Source organism: Hoplias malabaricus, unplaced genomic scaffold (assembly GCF_029633855.1).
Source record: "Hoplias malabaricus isolate fHopMal1 unplaced genomic scaffold, fHopMal1.hap1 scaffold_41, whole genome shotgun sequence".
In the NCBI taxonomy this organism is placed as follows: Eukaryota; Metazoa; Chordata; class Actinopteri; order Characiformes; family Erythrinidae; genus Hoplias; species Hoplias malabaricus.
In genome coordinates this window covers 520,321-533,278 of record NW_027100760.1, presented here as the reverse complement: position 1 = coordinate 533,278, position 12,958 = coordinate 520,321, and the positions used below count along the sequence as shown (strand labels likewise).

At 36.2% G+C, this 12,958-nt stretch overlaps 1 protein-coding gene across 2 annotated transcripts; it reads right to left on the bottom strand.

Annotated features, from left to right (window-relative positions):
• Nucleotides 1-3,411: 3,411 nt before the first annotated feature.
• Nucleotides 3,412-11,047, bottom strand: LOC136680147 (uncharacterized). 2 transcript variants are annotated; one of them, XM_066658537.1, is made up of 10 exons: nucleotides 10,126-11,047; nucleotides 8,534-8,742; nucleotides 8,077-8,233; nucleotides 6,606-6,893; nucleotides 6,157-6,204; nucleotides 5,772-5,851; nucleotides 5,453-5,495; nucleotides 4,623-5,226; nucleotides 4,227-4,368; nucleotides 3,412-4,141 (listed from the first exon to the last, which is right to left on the bottom strand). In XM_066658537.1, exons 1-7 carry the CDS (start codon nucleotides 10,163-10,165, stop codon nucleotides 5,478-5,480), a joined length of 840 nt encoding a protein of 279 aa, XP_066514634.1. In that variant the 5' UTR covers nucleotides 10,166-11,047; the 3' UTR covers nucleotides 3,412-4,141; nucleotides 4,227-4,368; nucleotides 4,623-5,226; nucleotides 5,453-5,477. The 2 variants fall into 2 exon arrangements, with proteins under 2 accessions (XP_066514634.1, XP_066514635.1); XM_066658538.1 differs by having other exon boundaries at nucleotides 10,547-11,047.
• Between the last annotated feature and the right edge of the window lie 1,911 nt (nucleotides 11,048-12,958).

Below are 12,958 nucleotides of genomic sequence, written 5' to 3'. Positions count from 1 at the left end.
CCTGGTAATAAACTAGTAAAGAAGGAGAATGCATATTTATTAACAAATCAATGCTGGCAAAGGTTCTTAACATAAGGCTTAAGGCAGCCAGCTGATACTTGCCTCTTCTCATCCCTACACACAAACACAGACAAAAACAAGTGTTAGTCATTTCAGCAACAACTGATAAATTTATAATTATACATCCACAGTCAGTTTCAACATCTTGCCTCCTTTTCTCTTTTAAATACAATGCAAAAATCCAATGTTTTTAATACACAGGTATCCTTGTTGCATATGAACATTTAACTACATTCATTCATTCATTGTCTGTAACCCTTATCCAGTTCAGGGTTGCGGTGGGTCCAGAGCCTACCTGGAGTCATTCCACATTCACTCACACCTACGGACAGTTTTGAGTCTCCAATCCACCTACCAACGTGTGTTTTTGGACTGTGGGAGGAAACCGGAGCACCCGGAGGAAACCCACGCAGACACAGGGAGAACACACCACACTCCTCACAGACAGTCACCCGAAGAAAACCCATGCAGACACAGGGAGAACACACCACACTCCTCACAGACAGTCACCCGGAGGAAACCCACGCAGACACAGAGAGAACACACCACACTCCTCACAGACAGTCACCTGGAGGAAACCCATGCGGACACTGAGAGAACACACCAACTCCTCACAGACAGTCACCCGGAGCGGGAATCAACATTTAACTACAACATAGCAAATTCATGATTATATTACAACTATAAATTTTAGTAGAATGTTGATGTGATTTCTTTATATGCCATATGATCCCCCAGTGATGAACTGGAGGTGTTTCTGTGCAGTGCCCAGCCTCAGTGCAGAAAGCATGCAGTTCCTTCACCAATACTGTGGATTTACACTTTGTTATTAAGCTTGCATAATAGTAAATGACCAGGGGCCAGGAAAAATGTGGTATGAAAATGTCAAAAATAATTATTAGCCAAATGAGTAAACTTCCTGACTGGCCATTGACATTAATATGCTACAATGCCAAAGCCATGCAGGGCAACTGAATATATTGTATCAGTCCTTGGTGTAGTAAAATACAGCAAACCTCTAGCCAGCTAGACCTCTAACCAGCTGTATCGAGCTGTCATTCTCTTCCCTGCCCTTGTCTTACAACTAAAACACAGAACATATGATGAGAACGTATGAGCATTACTTTTCCCCTAGCTCATTAACTCTGCACAACTTCATGCTAAATGTTCACAGCCATACCAAAAGTGTTTCAATGAAGACAACAGATGAACCAATTATATTATCATGGGAACAAAAAGCTCACTGAAGCGCATGGGGAGAAAAGGTTAGCGACCTAGCCTAATCCCACAGAAGAGCTACTGCAGGACTACTGAAACGTTTAAGATGGATATGATAGAAATGTGTAAGGACACAAAGTGCATTACAGATTGTTGCATATGAGGCTGCATAGCTGCAGACCAGCCAGAGTTCCCAAACTGACATCTGTCCACCACTGGCAGTGCCTACAAAGGGCATATGAACAACATAACTAGACCATGGAACAATGGAAGATGGTGAACTTGTTTAATATATCTGGTTTTATTTTATATCATGTGGGAACCTGGGAAGACATGACAAGACGATGCTGGGTGAGGCAGTGTTAGTGAAGCAATGTTTTGCTAGGAAACCTGGGGTCCTGGCATTTACATGGGTGTTACTTTGACACATAGCACCTACATATGCACCTACATACACATTAGCACATAGCAAGAACACCCCTTCAGGACAACAGTAGTTGTAATATTAGGGCTGATCTATGTGTGTCCAAATATATGTGTATTTATTTTAATGCATGCTAAGTTACTTTAAGTTGCACCCATAAGTGACACATATATACAAATACACACACACAGCTTGTCAAGTACCTGTAGAGAAGTATTGCCAATAGAATATGACTTCCTGGAACACATAAACACGAATCTAATAGCACCATATCTAATACCAAGTGTTGTCTAGAGAGGTACAAACACCCCAGCATTGAGGTGTGTGATATTGGGAGATGGGGGTGAGGTGATGGTGGTGATCATCCAACATCTTGGACGCACAAACGCTAATCACTGAATGCAGTCAAATCTTCAAAGCAAGGTTCCAAAATCTAGTAAAAAGTCTTCCCTCGACATAAAAAGGAGAAACTCTTTTTAATGTCCTTGATTTCAGAAGAAATAATAAGCAAACAGGTGTCCCAATACTTTTGTCCAAATTGTATTAGTTTATTTTGCATCATACCACACCATCTTACAAAGTCTGTTTTGACCTCTTGAATTGTTATTGTGGCAATCTTAAATATGATTTCATAAAAAAAAACTGTTGGCAAGTATAATTTATTCAGTGATTTTCCAGTTACAATTTAATCAAACATTGTAAAGCATATGTGTGTAAGATCAAGAGATTTTACTGTAATTTCAGCTATATACCAGTACACTGTGAAACTAAATAATCTCTTTCAGGAATATTGTATGACACAAAACATAAGTGCAGGACAGCACAGTATACAGAGTGCAATAATTACAAAGACTTACAGTAAATACAGATCAGGACCAATAGTCAGAAGACTTTAACTATTGAATCTACTAACTAAAGTAGATGTGGAATGAAGTTGTTCATAGAAAGATGTAACATGCTACGACATAAGTATTTTCAGACAGTCCACATATATAAGCACAGAAGTCACATGTAGCATCCAGAACATCAGTAATGGAATACAGTACTAGTTAATACACTAATTTAGTGGCAGTAACAGAATACAGTATTAATACAGTACTCTAGGAGAAAACTGTGCAAGGTGCTACAAAATACAGATTTTTGGAATTACAAAAAATGCATCTCAGTGTTAAGTACAATAATTGCATTGAAAATAATTTTTAAGTGAAACTGTGTCTATGTGTTGTGTTTGAGGGCATGCTTGTGTATGGAGGTTACATAGACATGTCATGTGGTTGTTGTGGCACAGTAGGTAACATCACACTATGTCCCCTTCAGTCCTTGGGTACAACTCCTAATAATACATTGGTCTACCTGCAATACGAATAGCCTTGTATGTCACTCTGGATAAGAGTGCCTGCCAAATGCCATAAATGTAAAAAAAAAAAAAAAGTGAGCAAGTGTGTTTGACAGATAGAGGAGGTTACATAGACGTTAATTAGAGTGTGCATGTGTGTGTTGGGAACTGTCCATTCAGATTCTGGGAATTAAGGAGTATGTTAGCTTGTGGAGGGGAATCAATGTCATACAAAATGTAGCAGTATTGGACTGAATGCTATGGTACCTTCTTCCAGACATAAGTCAGAGCTAACTTCAAATTAAGTAAATATTGAAAATTCACATAATCAAATCCTCACAGCAATGTTACAAATCTAATAGAAAGCCTTCCTCAGACAGTAAAGACAGTTATTCCAACAAAAGCAGGAGAAACTCAAACATTTGATGATACAGTGTACATTCAATATTGTAGTGTGCAAAGAGAAATGTGGTCATAACACATAAGTGACTCATGATAAATTCAAGTGATCAGATATATTCAATTGTCCTAGTAGTCCTAATATACAAAGAGCAGTTTGTGATAAGAATAGTCATAGCAAGTTTAGTTAAAATGTTATGCCATCAGGATTTGGGTAGGTGTACAAAGAATTTCCATCATCACCAGCAGTTTTACCAGCATTCTGTCCTACACAACCTCCTACAGTGTGATCTGCTTGGATCCAGTGAGAGACTCAAGTCTTCTTTATGAGTTTATTCAGTCCGTTGGCCTCCTTTGCTGTGTTGCCCTCTCCCCAGCACACCACAACATAGAAGATGGTGCTTGCAACAACAGGGTGATAGAACATTTGTAGCATACTGTTGCACACACTGAAGGACCTGGGCATTCTCAGAAACTAAAGCTGGTTCAGGCACTTCTTGTGGATGTCCTCAGTGTTGGTATACCATTCCAATTTTGACCCAGCTGGCCATCATTGTCAACAGTTGTTGATATCTGGGTGAATTTAGGCCTAGACCTCAGAAGACAGATGTCAACAGTTGTCCTTGTACATCACTGCAGCTCTCTCATTGTTCTTATGTGGATCAGGCAGGTGAGAATCTTCTTTGCATTCTCTGTTAGATGTACTTAAGTATGAAAAAGATGTCATTATACAGACATTTAAAATTGGTGAAAAGTATGTACAAAAACAAAGTAAAAGTGAACATTTACTTTGCAGGTTGTCCTTCGTCTGATAGAGAGATAACTTCAGAGAATCACACACACAAGGATCACAAGGTTCTTCTTCCCCTCTTGAAGCTTTGCAACACCAATGACTCTGTGAGACCTCTTTTTGTGTGAAAAACACCCAAGCCTGTAAAACATTGATTTGGAAGGTTAAGCCCGCTTACACAAAATATGTACGCTCAGAGACAAATGATCTTGTCAAGTCAATACAAGGAACAACTGTAAATGAATCTTTTGTGGATAAGGAAGGGACTAGTACAGCAGCATATTAGCAGCATGATGTTTGAGCAATGAACTATACAGGTTGATATGACAATGCATGGCAGTATGGACAGTTAATTTAAATGAGATATTCCAATAGCTGTGCAAATATGAACTTACATGTTTGGCTTTGCTGTGTATGTGACACAAATCTGATGACATCTTTGTGATTAGTGATGAAGATAGCTTGACAAGCTAAAGACAAAACATAACAGCTTATAATGAACAGCGACAGGTTAGGTATAGTTTGCTGTACAATGCATAATTGTGTAGTTTGTCATTTGTTGATGTAGAGTGTGAATATGTACGTTCTTGAATACCTTGCTATACAATGTAATGATTGTGGTTTACATCAACTGAGACCACAAATATTGCTGGGGTGCAGTAAGGACAGCTAAATAGCTTCTTGCAAATGGAATAACTTCATATTGATTATTGTTTAAAATGAAGCAAATGCGAAAATGTAACAGTAAATTAACTGTATGTAGTTTATTGAACAGAGAATGTTAGTTAGACCACAAAACTGACACAGCAGGAGTTTGTAAATATCAAAAAAGCTTTTTTTTTCATGAACAGAACAGTTTAGAAAAATCTAACCTCTTAAATTGTAGCCATTATTTTAAAGTAAATAATATATTAATGTACAAAGATTATACAAATGTTATAACAAATTCATTTGTCAATAAAGGATGATGGCTCCCAGGAATCTTTCCATTTGGTCCCACTGTAAACATAAATGAAATACTGTCAGTAATCATATTTAGGTAATTTTTCAAGCTAGCAAATTGTACATGTAAATATTATATTGTACTTTTATACAGTATTATAATTAAAACAAATATTTCAGGAACTATTGATACTTTAGAAATATCACACTGTTTAAACAGTTGTGGATTGTGAGCCCATTACCTATAAAGTTTCAAATGTAACAACTTTATTTACACACATACCAAGACTTGCACGGAACCCATCGAATTAGGACCTCCTTTTCCCCTATATAATTAAAAAAAAAAAAAAAAAAAAAACGATCATAACACAAGTCTGAAATTTCAGAAAAAAATATCAATATCCAGCTGCATTTGTTTGGCACAATGAATGCATAATACCTCTGCTGTACTTCCTGCAATTGTGGTGGTAATATCAGATACTGATATTAAGATGAATGAAACAGTCTTGTTTATATAACCAAAGATGATTAAAAAAAAAGAATAATAAGTGAACCTGAGTATATCTATATAAAACCTGTGAAAAGGCTTAAGGAAGACCTACATTTTTCACTCTTCTTTTCAAAACACTGGAATAAGGAAATTGGTTCTGCATCTTTCTTCTAGTGCATTCAGGACACTCATCTGAAAGACAGGCCATTACAGCCATTACTGGTTTATTACAGTAACAGATAAAAAGAACATACCAAACAGAGCCTGCATACACCAAGTTTTGACTAATGAACACCTTATTAAATTATAATCATACACAGGATAAGATCCTATGCTAATCCATTAGCGCGGCTCTATATTATAATTATATATATACACAACAATTCAGGTATAATTTGACAAAAACTGCATTTTATATCACTATTTCAGGTTTGTGATAATATAATAATGTATATTAATTATGTTAACATATTTTAAAAAGAGAAAATGTTCATTACGTTTTTGCTTTTTGTTTTTCTTCTCAACTCCTCTTTGCTCGCCTGGCTCTAAATACAATTAATAAGATAAAAGCAATTAATACGAAATAAAACAATATGTAGTGTAACATACAATGCCTTTAGAACATTTTCAGAACTTTGACTTCGTTATGTTGAGGCTTTGGGATAAATTTCAAGTGTCATACAAAGGTTCTGAATACTTATGTCCATACAAATTTTATTTTTTGCCTTATAATAAATTTGCAAACATTTCTAATATTCCATATTCACTTTGTGATTGTGGGTAATTGAACGTAGATTCATTGGGGAAAACTTTGTTTTTAATTTTATTTTATCACAAGGCCTCAACATAAAATGTGAAAAAGTGAAAGGGTCTGAAGACTTTCCAATCGCATTGTAACTACTGTGATACACAACACTTTACTGTCTATTAAGAAAATATACTTCACTTCTCGTTCTTTTTTTGGCCTTTTGGCCCTGGGGACCAGCAATATTGCTTCCTTTTGCGGGTCTGGTGGTCAGGTTGGTGGTCTGCAGATGATGGGTTCCTGGGCTGGCAGATTCCAAATCAGAAGTCTGTGCGTCATCAGTCTCTTGACTGGTGACCTGCAAGCCAGAGATTTCCAGACTGGCAGTCTGTGGGTCTTCAGTCTCTTGACTGGTGATCTCTGAGCTACCATCCAGGACAGTGGTTTTTGGGCACCCAGTGGCCTTGTCCTTCTCTCTTTGAAAATGAACTTAAAGACAAGACAAATTTAATTAACAAGACAACTCCAACACATTTTGCACAATTTTTTTAACAATTGCACTTTATGCCATAAAATCGATGGCTAATTGGCTAATTATTGATGCTACAAGTAAGGGGCTTGCAAAAACTGGTGCAGTATTATTATAATTTGGATTGTAAGTAGATATATAAATATCAAGTATCGCAACATTTGTTTTGCAATATGGTATAGATTCTTAAAAACAAAGTTTACATTTTTAATTTGTAGTTTACAGGTAAAGATTGGTGGCAGACAGTGGTTTATTTTGTACTGTGTTTAAACCCCAACACCTTTCTTTTAATTTGATTTTATGCATATATGTTTTTTATACTAAAACAGTTTTCATAAACTTCGGTTCTAAATTGGTTTCTTACAGTGTCATCAGAAAATTCCGGATATCCATGGCAATGAGAGAGGTAGAGTGCTACAGACACAGCTTATTCTATTGGTTGCATATTTAGAAGGGGGATACACAAAATATAAAAAATGCTGGATTCAAACCATTGTTTCCACAGGAGGACCAATTCATTTTATAATTCTCATTTGGTTGAGAAAACAGGAATTGGGTACTGACATGTGGTGTTAATGCTATAGCTGATCTGTGTAAATGTTCATTTGATTTGTAATTTTTTTTCACCAAGAATAATTACATAACCCTTAAGAGGGGAGATTTAGAATAGCTTTATTTTACCATGGAAATTCATGGAAATTCATTATCTGTAACACTTATCCAGTTCAGGTGGGTCCAGAGCCTACCTGGAATCATTGGGCACAAGGCGGGAACACACCCTGGAGGGGTGCCAGTCCTTCACAGGGCAACACACACGCACAGTCACAGTCACTCACACACTCACACCTATGGAGTCGCCAATCCACCTACCAACATGTGTTTTTGGAGCGTGGGAGGAAACCGGAGCACCCGGAGGAAACCCACACGGACACAGGGAAAACACACCACACTCCTCACAGACAGTCACCCGGAGGAAACCCACACAGACACAGGGAGAACACACCACACTCCTCACAGACAGTCACCCAGAGGAAATCCACACAGACACAGGGAGAACACACCACACTCCTCACAGACAGTCACCCGGAGCGGGGCTCGAACCCACAGTAGCAATATTTAAAAAAACTATTTTTTTATACTTACTCTTTAACATGGCTTCGTACATCATTTTTAACCTCTGAAGCAAATCATCATCTAGAAGGTAATCCCCACCTAGTACTGCATCTGCCACCAAACTACCTTTGCATTTCTTCCCCAAAAGCAATACAGGGAAGAAATCAAGGGTTGCAAGTTTGTCAAGCTGAAAAAAAGACATTAAATAGCATATAAGACGACTGTCACATCAAATAATATGTGACTAAGTGCTTTTTATACTTCATAACCAAATAATACAAAAATACTGTCTTATTGATCAATTTCTCCTGTACAAAATATTGTGTTCAAAAACCTTAAAACTCATGTATACAATACATAATACAATACATAATACAAAAAAAAAAAAAACAGTAAAAGACAAAACAATTATCTGTGAAATATGACTGGGTAACTGACTTAACTTCTTAAATAGCTGGTAGCACCTTTAGCAATGACCTGACCTTACCAATACATGGCTGCTGTTAAGAACAGTCCTGTTGTTGTTCTTTTTGATATATTTTTTCCACTTGTTTTTATTGTCTTCGAATAATTTTCTCTTTTCCTTAAGTTTGGCTTTATATGGTTGTGGCTCTTTGCAAATTGGGCAAGCTTTGTAGGAGACACTTATCTGACCATTGCACCCTGGGCATATCTTCCTGGTGCTTCCTGGCATATCTAAACAAATAGAAAGCAAATGGCATTAAAAACCATAACAACTCATTTCTGTTAATGTGACTACTTATATTTGAGCCCCTTAAACAAGAGGCCCAATTATGCATACAAGTTTTGAAATTAAGTAAAGACATCTGTGACTGGCTGGCCTAGCCACCTCAGTTGTTTTCACTGGGGCACCATATTTGCACTGGCCTTTCACAGACTTCTCTACTTTTACACAGAATATGCCATCATGGCAGAGTCATGGCTGCACTTTATTTTATATGAGTGAGCCTAGTTTAATTTATATATTGACATTAAATGTACATAGTAAATTTGTCTGGTTAATAAGATAAAGACTGCAATATTTAAACGGTTTTCTGTGTCCTGAAAACCATCTTCATCATGAACGACACTAATAGATTGACACGTGCATATTTTCACACATGCGCACAACGAAAGTGTCTATGAAAACGCGCAAAAAGTAAATCATGTCCACCTTACTCACTAAATTATGTTTTTAAAGTATTTTAGGTTAACGTTACATATGAAGTTGAGGGCAGGAAAAGTTTATGAGATGTGGTTATCAGTTATACACAACATTTAAAGAGCATAACAATAAAGCATGTGAAAATGGATAAAAACGAGTAATTTAAAGGCTGAATTTAAGGTGGACTGGAGGGAATCGGTCCCGTGTGTAAACATACTGCTGTAACATTAACAGCGTATTTAAGTTGAACACAGCGTAGAAAAGTTCAGCACACATTTAATAATTCTTACTAATCTCATATAAATGTGTACCATTCATTACTAACGTGACAAAGTTTTACACACTCGCTCACTCGCTCACTCCTGCTCCCGTTAAGCACGGTGTTGCACTGATTAACGGCCTACTTAAAACCAATCATGCGGAACTCCGTACAGCCTCAATTTTACATTTCTAAAGAAATTTATTTTTTCAAAAGATTCTGCTTCTTTTTTCCTATTAACTTATTTTCTTTAAATGGAATATGTAGTTTATTTATTTGCTTATAAATGTGCGACAAAAGTATTATTATTATTATTATTATTATTATTATCATTAATCATAATAATGACAATAATAATAATAATAATAATAATAATAATAATAATAATACTAAATAGACGAAGAAATGCTGCCAACACAAGCTAAGCAGGACGGTATGAAGTAGTGTCCCAAATCCAATATTTAATTAATGCATTTTAAAACTCGGTTTGGCCACTTTTTAAATGTACACTGAGAGCTAGATGTAAGCTGTTGGAATATTGTTAATGAATTAATGCCTGCTGAATGTGTCCCAAAAGAGATTTGGTTTCAAATACCTTTATCTCAATGCTACCTTCTAAGGCCCTACATAGGCAACAAGAGGTCAAGGCACATACCTTCAAGTTTCAGACACAGCCATAGACTCGTTGTTACCATAGCAACCGAAGTACGCTGTTATTTTTCCACTGACGGAGCCACGATATCTTTCACATTCTTGTAACATAACAAGAGCGATGGTGTTTACAAAGTACATCGTTACGGCCACAGAAACACACTGACCGTTTTATTTAGCAAACGCCAACTCATTAGCCACCAGGCTACAAAACGTATCTAAAGCTACGTATATGCTCAGGTGTCGCCTGACGACAAGACACGTAATTTAAAAAGTCACTCATGCGATTTAATAATTTAATCAGTAGACAGCACGTCTCGTTCCCCGATATGTCTAGGTAAAAGGTTATGGGAACCTTTAGTTTGGTAGCAAAAAAGTGCACAATCTGCTCCATCAACCAGACTAAACGATATAGCTTCACCTACACAGATGCTACGTTACAGGAGGCAATAGTTAGTTGATTTGCTCACTCAAGAACAGACAGTCATCATGGGCGATCCCAAACTATTCTAAACATTAACAAAAAATTAACAGTGACGATTAACAGCTTCAAAAATCCTAACGTCAACCAGAGTTTTAATAGAAAAACCATCACAGTTTTTCATTAGTCTGCATTTCTCTTTAGCACCCCCTGTGGAGATTTGCTTCTAAAATCGGCACCAAAATGTACCAGTCAGTACGTATTTGGTCCTCTGCAAAAAAGTGTTCAGAGGTACGTATAACCCATGAGACCAGGTTGCAACGCAACTGTATTTACTTAATTGATATGAGTTGTTCTGACATTAAGTAGTACATAGATGTAAGTTGCCATTTTAAGTACTGCCAACTTATGTTACCCAAGTTAACATAATTCCACAAGAGTCCTGTTTACTTAATAGAATTTAGGAAACCGATTGCCTTAGAAAAATAAAGTAAGCACAACAAAGAATTATTATTCAGTAGTACTTCTGGTTTATTTTAATCAAATTCCATTACATCACAGAGCACATCAGCCTATCTAAATACATAAAGTTACCCAAAAATAAAATTAATTCCACATTTAAGTCAATTAAAAATATTTTTTAAAAGAAAACCTCCAGTAATCTTTATTCTTGAATGACTCAAATGGCACAGTCTGTGTAATAAACAAAAATGTACAATAATGTTTAATGCACTTAACCAAGCTAAAGTTTTGCACAATAAATTTAAGTGCTTTGACACATTATGAACAACACAAGAACATTTTGCAAGTGCAAACCATATAAATGAGAGCCTAACATCAATAAGAGGGTAAAGCTGGGTCCATCGAAACTTAGAAATCCCTTAAATTATTTTGGGCTCAGATTGCCTACTCCCAGGTTTAGCAAGTCAAATGTGTTCTCCAGTCTTTTGGGATAGTCCAAATGAAGGTTTTATAGTAGTTCAAATGTCAGGCAAATAGCTTGAGCATGGTTTTCAATGTTCTCCATAACGTTACCTTCCAGTATGATATTAATGCTAGATGGCTCAAAGTGTATGGCATTTGGACCTGGTTGCTGGCTGTCTTCAGGTATAACAGTCAATAACCCATCAGGAACCTGAATGAAATCTGTGATGGTATCTGAATCCTGCAGACAAAAGGTAAATATAATGAAAAAATATATTATTGCAAAACCTTCATGTCTTCACTAAGTAAATTTTAATTATACAATTTGATGTAATACTTACAAAACAGACCTTGAAGTACTCACTGCCTAATCTCCAAGATAAACCTGGAAGACAACGAAGGACAGCAGTCCACATTGCTGTAATATCCTGGATCTACAAGTTAAGAAAAAACAAACCAAAATATCTAAAAATAAACATGAGACAAATGTGTGATAAATTATAAGTTAAAACACATAGGTGTCTGTGTTCTATAATATATGTTACCATCCCATTAAAACAGGATTCATCTGCTAAAAAAAATATTATTGGGTGTTTGTGCTGTTTTGTTTAACTTGTCTGTCTTTGGGCTCCATGGTTTTAGAAAGAACCATTAAAAATGAAAGAAACATTACACAGCACAAAAATAACTGATTTGTATTTAATAGTTTTCGGGAAATAGTGCAGCTCCATGGCAAATAAATGTTGGTTCTCATGTTTGGAATTAGTTGATGATGACAAGTCTACAGGAAAACTAACCAACCTTAAAGGAACACTAGCTAAGATCAGTGGAGCATCACAATGATTTTTAAGCTGTAATTAAGCTAAAAAATTAAGGTAAAAAATATTATCTAGTGTTCCATTAAGGAGGTGACTGGATCACTCTTATAAAAGTAACATTCCAAATTGTAATAAAAAGATTCCTTACCTTAATTTCAACTTGGGCAACAATGTCTGCAAGTGTACTGCCAATAATTCCTTTCCTGGATTTAAAGATCTCAAGGAATCGTGGGGTGTGACTGTCCAAGGCCTCAAAAAAGTCTTGTTCAAGATCTTTACTTGCCACCCTTGTGAACTCAGCAAAAACCTTTAGGAAAAACACAGCACACATAGAGCCATAATTCGATTTGTACCACATTAACAGATTACACAAATTAAAATACATTTACTCTTGTAGAAGTAATATGTTCATGTTAATATGATTGTATGTTTTATTTTACATAAATTACATATTTGTTACCATACCTGCTGCTTTCTGAAAAGGGCTGGCCAGCGCTCCAACATGCGTTTCACTGGTGGCTGTAACCACCATGTTTCTGTATCTGTAATGTCTAAGCAGTTGCCCTTTCTTTCATACACAAATTTGCAAAATTTACATGCCCACTGCATCTGATTTAGTTGTGTTCAAGCTGCAAAAAAGAAGAACCTTTTTTAAAAATGGATTCAAACATTGT

Coding starts and splice junctions, on each gene's coding strand:
- LOC136680147 (XM_066658537.1), bottom strand. CDS start 10,165: ATGGTAACAACGAGTCTATGGCTGTGTCTGAAACTTGAAG. Junction 8,743..10,125: donor GCTGTGTCTGAAACTTGAAG/GTATGTGCCTTG, acceptor CTATTTGTTTAG/ATATGCCAGGAAGCACCAGG. Junction 6,894..8,076: donor GTACGAAGCCATGTTAAAGA/GTAAGTATAAAA, acceptor CTTGTCTTTAAG/TTCATTTTCAAAGAGAGAAG.